The sequence below is a fragment of the Mustelus asterias genome, chromosome 17, assembly GCF_964213995.1.
Source record: "Mustelus asterias chromosome 17, sMusAst1.hap1.1, whole genome shotgun sequence".
NCBI classification, from domain to species: Eukaryota; Metazoa; Chordata; class Chondrichthyes; order Carcharhiniformes; family Triakidae; genus Mustelus; species Mustelus asterias.
In genome coordinates, this window is record NC_135817.1 from 67,839,390 (window position 1) to 67,852,696 (window position 13,307).

Sequence of the window (13,307 nt, forward strand, 5' to 3'; positions counted from 1 at the left end):
GCAGTAAGCACCCTTACCCTGATTGGAAATTCAAGACCAATACAAATTACTAATGTGCAATTGTACTCAGTGGATTTTTTCTATTATTGGGTGTGTTTTATGATGAAGATTACTCATTTTTATTTTTTTTCAATCCAGGTTATAACCAACAACAATCCTCCCAGCCGCAAGCTCAGCAATTCCAAGCTTACAATCAGCAAGCATCCCAAGCTCCTGCACCTGGATTCTCCGCTCAGGCCCAGCAATTACCATCACAGCCTGCTCAGCAATACCAAGGGGGCTCCTATGCACCACAAAATTATACGACACAACCTTCTCAGCCTGCTAACTACACAATGCCACCTGCCTCCCAGCCTGGTATAGGCCCAAATCAACCAGGGGCTTACCAACCAAGACCAGGTTTCACACCTTCCCCAGGGAGCAATGTGACACCGCCACCATCTGGGTCCAATCCGTATGCACGGAATCGTCCCCCATTCGCTCAGGGGTACACCCAGCCTGGCCCTGGCTATCGGTAAGGCTCTGTGGTTCTTGGGAAAGCTGCAAGCCTACTTACAGCTGCTAGGTAATTCCATCCATTTACGGAGTGTCCAAACCTTCTATGATCAAAATCATTTTATAATCTAAAGCAGAGCAAGCCCTTCTAGTAGCTTCTGAATAATGGATTCTGTTCGCTGGGGAAAGAGACCAAATAGATTTGTTTTCTCTTATTTTCTGCTTTCAAACTTATCAGCATCATAGCATAAAAAACTTTTACTGAAACACTACCTAAACATGTGTTAAGTGATTTTGAAATTGTAGACTGCCTTGGCGAAAGAACAAAGAAATTTAACTATAGTTTGGAAGTAGACCATGGATGTGATTAATTTTTATTGTTAATTGGATAATGCTATGTACTGAGTGAGATCCCGATTGAGTTGAGATTAGAAGTTAATATGTACAAAAAAGTAACATTCTCTTAGGAAACTAATAAAGATGTTGAAACTTACAATTGATTTTGTTTCAGCCTATTTGTTTTCTGGGTTATAATTTGCACGCAGTTTGATTTTATTATACATTTATTTTTCGTTCATTGTTTTTCCTTAAAACTAGACATCACTGCGTCCTTTCATATATTTCTACTTTGCTCTCTGGCATTATGGGATCTTCCCCAATCCCCTGATACCAACTTCATTTTGTACAGATCCTCAATTCTCTCTTTCTCTGTAAAGTGAGCAAGTTGTTTCCATAGCAAAAAATGTAGTTGTTTTTCATTGTTTCTTTGATATTAGGAACAGTCATTAACCAGATCCCAAAGCTGCTTCAGTCATTTTTATCCCAGTATTTTTTGGTTGAATGTTTGTCAAACTGACAAAAACCTTTTGCAATTATACTCAAACCACTGGCAAAGTGTTTGAACTTTTTTGGTGTGAGCAATTTAATTACATTTAAGATGGTCCATTTCTCCCCTAACGTTTGTATGGGGCATGTGCTCAGATAACTCCATATTGGCATGGGAGGGTACTGCTGGAGCCAAGAAGAAGCCTTGCTGTGCTTGCATCACTCCTCTTACTGTGTACTCCATGGCCCCTGCCATGTAAAATGAAGTCACTGGTCAGTTCATTTCAATCTCTGTGTGCATTTGCATCTCGTGCAGATAAAAATACATAGCGGATTGATGTGATTTTTGACATGAGCATTGACTGTAGCTCAAAAATACTTAGTTGGCTGTGACAGCTTTGGGACATCTAAATTCATGAAGTTTTTTATAAAAGCAAGTTCTTGTATGTATATATGCATGTCCACATATGTTGTTCTACAATAATAAGCAAGATTACTAATGGTTGCAATATTGTATCTTTAATCAATCAATAGTAATAAAATGTTATTATTTGGTGAAGTTCCACTGAGGGATTTAAATTGATCTGAAGTAATGCCACTTCAAAGAATTAAAATGATGCACTTCAAAATCATGAATTACCTTTCGCGTATGAAGAAATCCACCCCCCGCCTCTCCAATTTCCAGTACCGGTCACCCATGTTATGCATGTTGACCAGGTGACAGAATTGGGAGGTATAAGGAATTCAGCAACAAGAAAAAAAATGGGTGTTGCTAACCGTGATGGGTGTGGTAAGTCATAGGGTGGTTGATGTAAATTAGGCAATGGAAGTGCTCTGAGGGAAATAGACAGGGCTGAAGGGACTGAACATACTGAGCAATGTAGCCTACGTTTTCTCTGCACCTTCCATTGCAGTAGCATTCTGCAGGTTCAGCAATTATTTTGTTCAGCTTACAATACCATTATCCTTCACTCAAGGAAAAATGAAAAAGTGAGAAGCAGCTGAGTGGACAAATGACAACATGCAGAATAGAGATTCAATGAGCAAATTCTAGGAGTTTTACCGGCAAGTCTGTTATTTTTGTGTGAGATTATACATGATATACAAATGGATGTGTGTGTGGGAATGTTAAGAGTTACAGAGATATGTGCAACAACTTGTATTTATATGGCGTCTTTGTTATAATTAGAACATCCCAAGGTATTTTACTAGGCTGTTATCAAACAAATTTTGACACAATCACGTAAGGAGACACTTGGACAGGTCACTGAGGATTTGGTTAATGAGGTAAGTTTTAAGAAGGGGCTCCAAAGAGAAGTTTAGCAATGAAATTTCTAAGCTTGGAGCTTATTATAGAGATATAATATTTTCTCCCTTAAGTTATGTTAAGATTAAATTGTGAATGTGTTGAGGGCCACAGAACAAACAGGTAATATATCACATTAACTTTTACTTTAATTATGTCTTTATTCTCAAGAGTATGACAGCATAAATGACTGCTATAGGCAACCTTGCAAAATTTATCAAAAACTCTGCTCAAGTAAAGCTGCTGACAATCTAAATACTAACTTGCAGCCATGTTTTCAGAACTAAAACTCATTACTAACAATGTCACATGGGAGAAGAAAATTGTATACATTAGTATGCATTACGTAATCTACAATATCCATTTGTGGTAAGAATATGAGGCAATAACCTCTACAAATACTGAATAAATTGCAAGGCCAACAAAGCTAAATGTCTGCAAGCATTTGGTAGCTGAGCACCTCTTCTATGGGTGGAGGTTTGATTGCATAATTCAGTCTAATGTTTGCAGCAGTTCTGCGGTAAGAGCAGAGATTGGCAACTGAAGACCCAAGAATGATGCTCGAGTATTCTTATCTGAGGACATGACAACTTGATAGTTGAGCATATCCATTTCTGGATAACTACTCACTGAGTTATTATGGGACTTATGTATGGACCTGGATAATTGTTTGATAGCTGAGTGTTTCTGCAGAAGCTTAGTTAGATATATTAGCCAGCTTCTGTTTGTAGGCATGGCCAATGTTTGGCAACATGTATGCTGGAATAGTCAGGTGCTTTATTGTCTCAACTGCGATGAACAGATATTTGTTGGTTATGCGTTTCTGTATTGATATTTTGTGTATACTGCCATTTATTTTGTGCTTAGTTCAGCCACTTGTTATATGAGCATTTATATACACACATTGGTAGCCAAACATTTTTGTCATGTACATGGACATATGGCATGAGTGTGCAGAATGATGTTGAGTAAGCATTTGAATTCAAGCGTACAGATATCTGGCAGAGAAGCATCTCTGCTTGTGCTGAGACTGGTGAACTACTTCTCCAATTTGGTGCATGTAAGTTAGTGTCCTATCTGAGCATGCACAGTAACTTGGTGGCTGAATGTCTCTATGTGAACACGTGCAGATAAGGGAGCCATGTAAAACCTATCAAAAACTGCTCCAGCAAAGCTACTGACCATCTGTACACATGTACCTAGAACTAAACTCATATTAGCAATAATGTCGCTCAGGTATATTGGTGGTATTTAACTTCTACTATTCATTTTGTGGTAAAACTGAGGCAATAAAATCTCCAGAAATACCGAATAAATTGCAAGAGCAACAAATGTATTCGTCCTTAAGTGAACATGTGTGGATCTTTGAGTTGGCCATCTTTATGTGGGTACTATTATTGACGGCTGATTCTGTGAGGCTGTTTGTAGGGGTATTTGTAGATGTATGGTCTGCTATGCTCACCATTACATGGATATTTACATGCACTAACCAAAAAGAAATTGACATTTTACAAATTTTGAATGTGTTAAAATATCCTGGCTGTAAATATTTAGCTTTGTTCACGACTGAATAAAGTAATGTATTATCAAGTTAACAAGCAAAACCAAGAGGTTTGTGTTCGTGGGTACCTCCCTGCCTTAAGTGCACTTTGGAACAAAATCAAAGCATATGAAGTAATTACACTCCACAATATCATTTTGGGTACAATTTGTAATATTACAGGCTGCTAAGGGTACCCAATGAGAGAAGTTTCTCCATTCTGCTGCTGAAGCTCATTTGTTCAGCAAATCTAAATAAAAAACCCTTCTATACTTTGTGAATAGAAGTTACAATTTATGTTCTGTGCTTTTAAATACATTCCTGATAAATAACATTTAAACTATTATATTCAGAACTTAGGGCATAGGGAGCCAGCTTCCCAATATCAAAACCTGTGTTTTCAAAACAATTAGGATGTTTGTTTTGATAAATAAAACAAATTTTATCGGTCTTTTTGACCAGGGTCAGGTCCAAAGACAAACTTATTAAAGATTACAAAATCTCGGGCAATGCTATCATTTATTTGTAGCATACTTGATGAGTAGTGAGCATTAATTTTTTATACATTTGGATGTTTACATCAATTTTCAAATGTCCACTACTGCAACTTCTGGAACCAGCACTTGATTAAAAATAAAAGGTCAGATAACATGAATAAGTGAAAACTGGTCAGAAGATTGCTTTGTTAATATCACTATTTACTGCCCAGCTTGATGATCAGATTGTTCGAAAGCCATTTAGGTTGTGGAATAATTACAATTATGTGCCTTAGAAAGGGTGCAGCTCACCCTGTGCCACATTATATAAAGATATCTATATGGCTTCTTAAAAAATAACATTCCATACATTACATGGTCTATTTGAATCTTACATTGAATACAAGGAACAATAATGATGGAATATTATAATTCAGTTCCTTTGGTTTTTGCTGCTGCTTCTTGGTTTCTTGTTTGGTAGTTGTTGGATTCACCATTGCCCAGGTATGGCTATACCGCACTCGTACCAATGGACGTAATTGATGTGTGTTCGTCCACCTATTGTGCCAAACATAACCGGTTCCTGGCGAACACTCCGGTAAAAACCTACACGTTACATGAAAACAGCGTTACTTAAAGTAACAGCATAGGTGCTAATTAATGATATTAAACATACTCTGGTAGCTATTAATACATACCAATATTATTAGTGTGTGTGTATTATTAGAATAATACTTGCTTTTTTGAATATACACTTCTTCCACTTCAACAGTGTGGGGAATATTTTGTTCAAAAATTGTGATGTTTTTAAATGTCCAATTTAGCACTAACCTGGAGATTCTCAATGCAGACATCTCGCCCTACTGGGTTACTCAGGTGATGTCAATAATTGGTAATAGCTCCAGTGCAAACACTAAGGAGTATTTGGCTGGCCGACACACGGAAACCACAGTAAAGACAAACATGAAATACAGTGGTTTCAGTCTAGACTTTTCCTCAAGTCTAGACTGCACTAAATGAAGGTTTCTGCGTGGATAGAAACATATTTTTCTGGTTCAGAAATGGCTTGTCAAGCTTCCAGATGTTAGACCCTAAATCAGATGATCCAGATATCCTGTAAATGGCTTTAATAGATTGAACAAAGGGAATAGTGATGCCTTGATGAGTGTACATATCACAGAGAAGGAGGTGCTGGAAGTCTTAAAGTGCATCAACGTAGGTAAATCCCCTGGACCTGATGAAGTGTATCCCAGGACATTGTGAGAGGCTAGGGAGGAAATTGCAAGTCCCCTAGCAGTGATATTTGAATCATCGACAGCCAGAGGTAAGTGCCTGAAGATTGGAGAGTAGCAAATGTTGTGCCTTTGTTTAAGAAGGGCTGCAGGGAAAAGCCTGCAAACTCCAGGCCGGTTAGCCTAACGTCTGTAGTGGGTAAGTTGTTAGAAGGTATACTGAGAGACAGGATCTACAGGGAATTAGAGAGGCAAGGACTGATCAGGGACAGTCAGCATGGCTTTGTGAGTGGAAAATCATGTCTCACAAATTTGATTGAGTTTTTTGAGGGGTAACCAAGAAGGTAGATGTGGGCAGCGCAGTTGATGTTGTCTACATGGATTTTAGCAAGGCCTTTGACAAGGTACCACATGGTAGGTTGTTGCATAAGGTTAAATCTCACAGGATCCAGGGTGAGGTAGCCAAATGGATACAAAATTGGCTTGATGACAGAAGATGATTGCAGATGGTTATTTTTCAAACTGGAGGCCTTTGACCAGTGGTGTGCCTCAAGGATCAGTGTTGGGTCCACTGTTGTTTGTCATTTATATTAATGATTTGGATGAGAATTTAGGAGGCATGGTTAGTAAGTTTGCAGATGACACCAAGATTGATCGCATAGTGGGCAGTGAAGAAGGTTATCTAGGATTGCAACGGCATCTTGGTCAATTGGGTCAGTGGGCTGATGAATGACAGATGGAGTTTAATTTAGATAAGTGCAAGGTGATGCATTTTGATAGATTGAACCAGGGCAGGACTTACTGAGTTAATGGTAGGGCATTGGGGAGAGTTATAGAACAAGAGATCTAGAAGTACAGGTTCATAGTTCCTTGAAAGTGGAGTCACAGGTGGACAGATTGGTGAAGAAGGCATTCGGCATGCTTGGTTTCATTGGCCAGAACATTGAATACAGGAGTTGGGACGTCTTGTTGAAGTGGTACAAAATATTGGTAAGGCCACATTTGGAATACTGTGTACAGTTCTGGTCACCCTATTATAGAAAATATATTATTAAACTAGGAAGAATGCAGAAAAGATTTACCTGGATCCTACGAGGACTTGATGGTTTGTGTTATAAGGAGAGGCTGATAGACTGGGACTCTTTTCCCTGCAGTGTAGGAGGCTTAGGGATGATCGTATATAGGTTTATAAAATAATGAGGGGCATAGATTAGCTAGATAGTCAACATCTTTTCCCGAAGGTGGGGGTGTCTAAAACTAGAAGGCATAGGTTTGTGAGAGGGGAGAGATACAAAAGGGTCCAGAGGGGCAATTTTTTTCAGAGAGGGTGGTGGTGACTGTCTGGAATGAGCTGCCAGAGGTATTAGTAGAGGCGGGTACAATTTTTGTCTTTTAAAAAGCATTTAGACAGTTACATGGGTAAGATGGTTATAGAGGGATATGAGTAAAACGTGGGCAATTGGAACTAGCTTAATGGTTTTAAAAAAGGGATGGCATGGACAAGTTGGGCCGAAGAGCCTGTTTCCATGCTGTAAACTTCTATGACTCTTAATAGTAAAAAAGAATAAAGTGGGGAAGCAAAAATAGTTACAAGATTCCAAAATTTTCAAAAATATGTGTCACCTCTTTGTAAACTATCAAAAATTGAGATGACAATTCCTCTTTGTGAACATTATTCAGAACAGCATTGAGACTGATGCATTTCTAACACAATGAGCTGTAGAATTTTTACACAGAATGCAATTTTAATTATATAAAAATAGTCATGTTGGAAGAAGTTGAACATAGATTTGAATCGCAATCTGAGCAGAACTTGCAGCATCACAAAGAATAAATCTATCTTTAAGGGAGAGTGCATTACTGGTTTCAATCTGACTGTAATATAACCTAGCAAAAACAGTGCAATACTTTCACCTCTGCTAGGTAACCATTTACTTGTATATTGCATAATCCAGAATTAGCAGAAAACGGGATCAGGCAACTATCATTACTGAGATTTAACTTACCTTGTCTGATTGGCAGTTGTTCAGGAAGGAGGTGCTCTCCTGTTCTGCCATCCAAGAATGAATCCACAAACTGACAGTGATCCTCCCCATGTCCAGATAAATCTCCTATGTTATAGAAAATTCCTATTTTTTTTAAGGATAAAGAATAGATTTAGTAACAATGCTAAATCGTCTTGCCCTGATTCTCATAACTAGGTGATTGTTGTTTAGGTGGATAAACTGTTGGTCAAGGATTTAAATTGTATTAAAATTCCTTGTGAAAATTCCATTTGCTTGCACACTAACAGAAATTGGACATTGAGTTCACAATTACAAGACAGTTACTGGAAAATCAAATTGCCATGAATTTGATTCAAGCATGTGAGATAAATATTGATTTTAAACATTCAGAGTTCATTATTTGTAACCTTCATTCAAAGTATTGAATAATGTGACCTGATCAGTATTTGAATGTGGCAAGTGAAATGCACTCTATAAACCTCGAGCTCTCCACCGCTGTGGGCCCAGGGTACACTTCCCAGCCATTATGTTCAACTACTCAGCTGGATGATGGCATTAGAATCATTCTTGAACTGATTACAATTGGGTTGGGGGAACTGAATTGAGATGTAACTGCCAATAAGTTTAATGGAAACAGAATAAATGTGCCAGATTTTTTGTTTCCATGTACTTAAACTGAAATTATCAGCAGGAGGAGTTTAATTGCCAGCATTGCATGTGGCATCCAGCCCCACACTCACAAAGGCTTTTTAAAGCAAATATCCACAGAGGAAAGTGACTTATGCCATACTTTTTAACTAGTTTGAGAACATTCCATGAAAAATAGTCCGATGATAATCTGACAATAGATGCCACTCTTGTGGTTATTAAGTCATTTACAGGAATGATCCTTAACAGGTGGAATCAATGGACCACCAGTTTGGGTGTTTTCACAGATTTGCGAGTGGTGACTCTATCGTACTGGTAAATGTCAGATGTGAATCTTACTAGTCATTTGTGCACCTCCAAAATAGCCTCCTACCTTTCTGCTACACAGCACTGAGTATCAAAATCACCAAGAATGATGGCAGCGCTACCATTCAGAAGATTCAAATACCACTGCTAGAATTGTGTCCAATATCCCTCCCTGCTGCAGCTTTTCTCTCTCACACATTCACTTAAGCACAGATCATCAGAAAGATGGATTATTTCAGAAGCGGGTTCTACGATTGATAATTGGAATCATTTGTATGAATATTTGTTGATCTTTTCTGTGTGTTTGTTTATGTGGAATGACGGTTGCAATGCCAATACCAAAATCAATGGCTGAATATTTCTTTGGATGAATATTTAATTTTCTGGAAAAATATCCGATAGGTCCGTTAGGGGGCATAGGTTTAAGGTGCGAGGAGCAAAGTTTAAAGGAGATGTACGAGGCAGATTTTTTACACAGAGTAGTGGGTGCCTGGAACTCGTTGCCAGGGGAGGTAGTGGAAGCGGATACAGTAGTGACTTTTAAAGGGCGTCTTGACAAGCACATGAATAGGATGGGAATAGAGGGATATGGTCCCTGGAAGGGTAGGGGGTTTTAGTTAAGTCAGGCAGCATGGTTGGTGCAGGCTTGAACGGCTGAAGGGCCTGTTCCTGTGCTGTAATTTTCTTTGTTTTTTGTCTTTCTATTTTTTCATCATCATGTAACAGTTTCGCATCAATGACCACCTTGAATTGTTTTGTATAATTTGGTGTTGCCAAAACTGATGCAGTGGTTAACAGTTTTCAGAAAACAGATGCCTCCTGACATTCAGATGTCCAGTGACATTTCCTGTGCTTTTCCAGCAGTTTTAGACAGTGGAGCAATCACATGGCTAAAATTTGGCATGAATTTCCAGTAGAAACCAATCATGCCTATGAATCTAAGCGTTTTCAGGTTGATGGTTTTGGGATCTTCCTGATTACTTTCATTCCAGGGAGCCATTTGTCTAAATCCAATCATATGGTCTAAGAATGTGACTTGGGCTTTGCAAATTCACTTTTAACCAAGTTTACCACCAATCCTGTCTCCTGTAGTCGAACAAACAACTCATGTAAATGTTCCAAATGCTTCCATGTCTGACTGAAAACCATCAGATCTTCTATATACCCTGCACAATTATTTTGTCCAGAAATTACTTTATTGATTAGTCTTTGGAATGAAGAATACGCCAGCAACATTCCAACCAGCATAACTTTAAATTGATATGGACTATTTGGCATCACAAAAGCCAAATCTTCCTTTGTGCTTTCTGTCAAAGGTACTTGCAAGTATCCTTCCAGGAAGTCAAGTTTGGTTATAAAATTTGCTTGCCCCACCTTTTCAACACAGTCTTCCAATCAAGGAATGGGATACGAATCTGACTTTGTAACCGCATTGACATGTCTATGGTGCACACACAATCATCGTGTCCCATCTGGTTTTGGTACTATCACTACAGGTGAGTTCCAATTGCTGTAACTCACTTCAATGATATAATTCTTAAGTATACTTTTAATTTCCTTTCGAAACTGTGCAACATTTGTAGATTGAGTGCATATGGATGTTTAATTGGAACAGCATTTTCTACATCATGCACAATTTTGTATTTCCTGGTTTGTTCCCACATATAGCTCTCTGTGATTGCAATAACTCTTTCAGGTTATTTTGATTTTCCTCCAGAAGATAAAGTACTGAGTTTTAACAATTTCTGATTACTTCCTCATTGTCCAATTTAATTTGAAGAATGTCAAATTTAGAATCATCTGGATTTGTTCCTTCACTCTGAGTTGTAACAACCAACACATCCTCCTTCTGCTTTCCTTCTGTGGTGATATGAACAGGGCCCAGTTTTAAAGCTGATAAAATTGGATACCCTAAATTAAAGAATTGGGCATATTAAAATCAAACACAGTCAAACCTCGGGGAGGCCAATTGTACAAATACACAAACGTGTCTGGGCCTGACCCATCAACCACCCATCAAAGGTCGTTGCACTCTACTGATACTTAGCAGGAGATCATTGCACCTCATTGAAATGCACTGGCCTATTGTTAGACGCCCAGATCGGGCCAGACTTTCTGTCACCGAAAGCTCCTGCAGTTACATGTAAGCAACAACATGGAGATGGACACCTGGGGGGCGGACCCTGGTGTCCTGTCAGGCAGACATCAAGAAACCCACTGGGTAGTGGAACCCCCTCCTGGGACCTCATTGGCTGGAAGCCAGAGAAGTTTCTGGAAAGGCAAGCAGGCTGGGGGCTAAAGGGACACACTTTCAGACACACAGCAGCGAAGACTCGATGAAGGAGACGACCTTGACCATTCAGAAGACTGACCAGAGAAGGAAGGAAGGAAGAAGCTGCCATCGAGATTCACCTTCGTGATGACGGACCAGAGGGACTCAGAGAATCGAGCCTGCAGTTTAACCAAACCATCTTTGCGGGTAGTATACTTGAATCTGGGGTATCCTCTTGTTTTATGTGGGTAATTTAAGGGTTAATGGTGTTATTATTAATAAACTTGTTGAATCTTTACTTGTGTTTGTCCTTTGTCCATCTTGCAAATAAGGGCACCGGGGTAAAACCTTGGAGTAAGTAAACTGGTCGAAAGTATCTGAGAATTAACAGGTACAACACTTCCCTATCTAAGTACCATTTTAGTACATTAACACAACATATTTTGTGAGTTTTCCTTCTATCTGGAGTTCTTATCAAATAATTTACCTCATTCAATTTTCTTTGAATTTGATAAGGCCCACTAAACCTTGCTTTTCATGGTTCACCTACCACTGGTAATAATACTAATACTTTCTCCTCACTAACAAAACTACGAATTTTTGATTTCTTATCCACTGCTTCTTTTATCACATGCTGTGCCACTTCTAAATACTATCTAGCCAACTCACCACCCCTAGTTAATCTCGCCCTAAAGTTTGACACACATTCCAACAATGTAGTCTCAGAATTCTGCGAGAAGTACAAATGGTATTCCTTTATCAGAATCCTCTGGATAATCTTGACATGGTCTTTAAAATTGGATGCCACTGTTCCAGCGCTCCTTGCTGTGGCACTGGGGTGGCACAGTGGTTAGCACTGCTGCCTCAGTGCCAGGGACCCCGGTTCAATTTCTGGTTTGGGTTACTGTCTGTCCTCCCCATGTCTGCATGGGTTTCCTCCCACAATCCGAAAAATGTGCTGGGTAGGTGGATTGGCCATACTAAATTCTCCCTCGGTGTACGTGAACAGGTGCTAGAGTGTGGCGACTAGGGGATTTTCACAGCAATTTCATTGCAGTGTTAATGTGACTCTACTTGTGACTCTGCATCTTTCTGTTGTAATTTTGCCAACTTCCCTGAACTAAAGATATCCGCTTCATCCTGCACTTGTTCTTTATCAACCATCTGGTCAAAGACTGTTTCTGAGCCTTAGCCTCCTTATCTTTACTCCTGGATTTCCCCTCTTCCCGTCTCAACCTGTGGCTTTGTGATCTTATTATCTCACAGTTGGGAAATATTCCAGGATATGCTTCCTGCAACATCTTAGTTGTTTGACTTATCACTGACTTTTCAACCATAGTAGGCATCATTTCCACCTGTGATCCAGCTTATTGTTACCCGGGATAAACTGTACTCCTGAAAAAGGTCATGTCTCTAGTATTCCTACTATCCCTTTCGCTATACTCACCTTATTTAACGGAATGCTACTCACTTCACTATTAATTCCACATGACCTTTTCCGGCAACGCTCCTGTTGAACTACATATCTCCTCATCCCTCACCATCGAAGATTGACTTGCTCCTGTATCCCTGAAGCTCTTAACCTTTTTACCGACTCCACCTTGTACTCAGGAATAAATCTTGTAAATGAGAAAATCCTACCCACACAAATAAAATCTTTAAAAAGATTTGACACTTGCTTAACAACCAACCTCTGAACAGGTCCTACATTCTTTTGCATCTCTTCTGCTTCAACTATGGTTTCCTTTGCCAATTTAACAAACTCCACTTGCTTACCCTGTTTTATCACATCTGTCTTCCCAGTACTTTTTTTAAGCCACCAACACTGCTCACTGCGACTTTGTGTGTCCAACTTTGTTCCAATAAAAACATTTAAGGTTTCTTACCTCTGTCCCACCCTCATACATTTGCTTTTTAACCTGAGGCAAACTGTCCTTACTATCCTTACTGGTGAACTGGTACAACGACAATAATCTCTCCCTCAATGTCAACAAAACAAAGGAGATTGTCATTGACTTCAAGAAGCATAGTGGAGGACATGCCCCTGTCTACATCAATGGGGATGAATAGAAATGGTCAAGAGCTTCAAGTTTTTAGGTGTCCAGGTCACCAATGACCTGTCCTGGTCCCTCCATGCAGACACTATAGCTAAGAAAGCCCACCAAAGCCTCCACTTTCTCCGGAGACTAAGGAAATTTGGT

General features: G+C 39.3%; 2 protein-coding genes across 2 annotated transcripts in view; one reads left to right on the forward strand and one right to left on the reverse strand.

Annotated features, from left to right (window-relative positions):
* tfg (trafficking from ER to golgi regulator) overlaps positions 1 to 993 on the forward strand; it is a 116,523-nt gene extending 115,530 nt beyond the window's left edge. The window contains exon 8 of the mRNA XM_078232893.1: positions 139 to 993. Within this exon, the coding sequence (XP_078089019.1) occupies positions 139 to 518 (380 nt within the window). The 3' untranslated portion in view covers positions 519 to 993. The remainder of the gene's footprint in view (positions 1 to 138) is intronic.
* Positions 724 to 13,307, reverse strand: part of abi3bpa (ABI family, member 3 (NESH) binding protein a) — a 189,068-nt gene continuing 176,484 nt past the window's right edge. Inside the window, exons 32-33 of the mRNA XM_078232889.1 lie at positions 7,881 to 8,003; positions 724 to 5,248 (exon numbers count right to left, since the gene is read on the reverse strand). Coding sequence (XP_078089015.1) covers positions 5,133 to 5,248; positions 7,881 to 8,003 — 239 coding nt within the window. The 3' untranslated portion in view covers positions 724 to 5,132. The remainder of the gene's footprint in view (positions 5,249 to 7,880; positions 8,004 to 13,307) is intronic.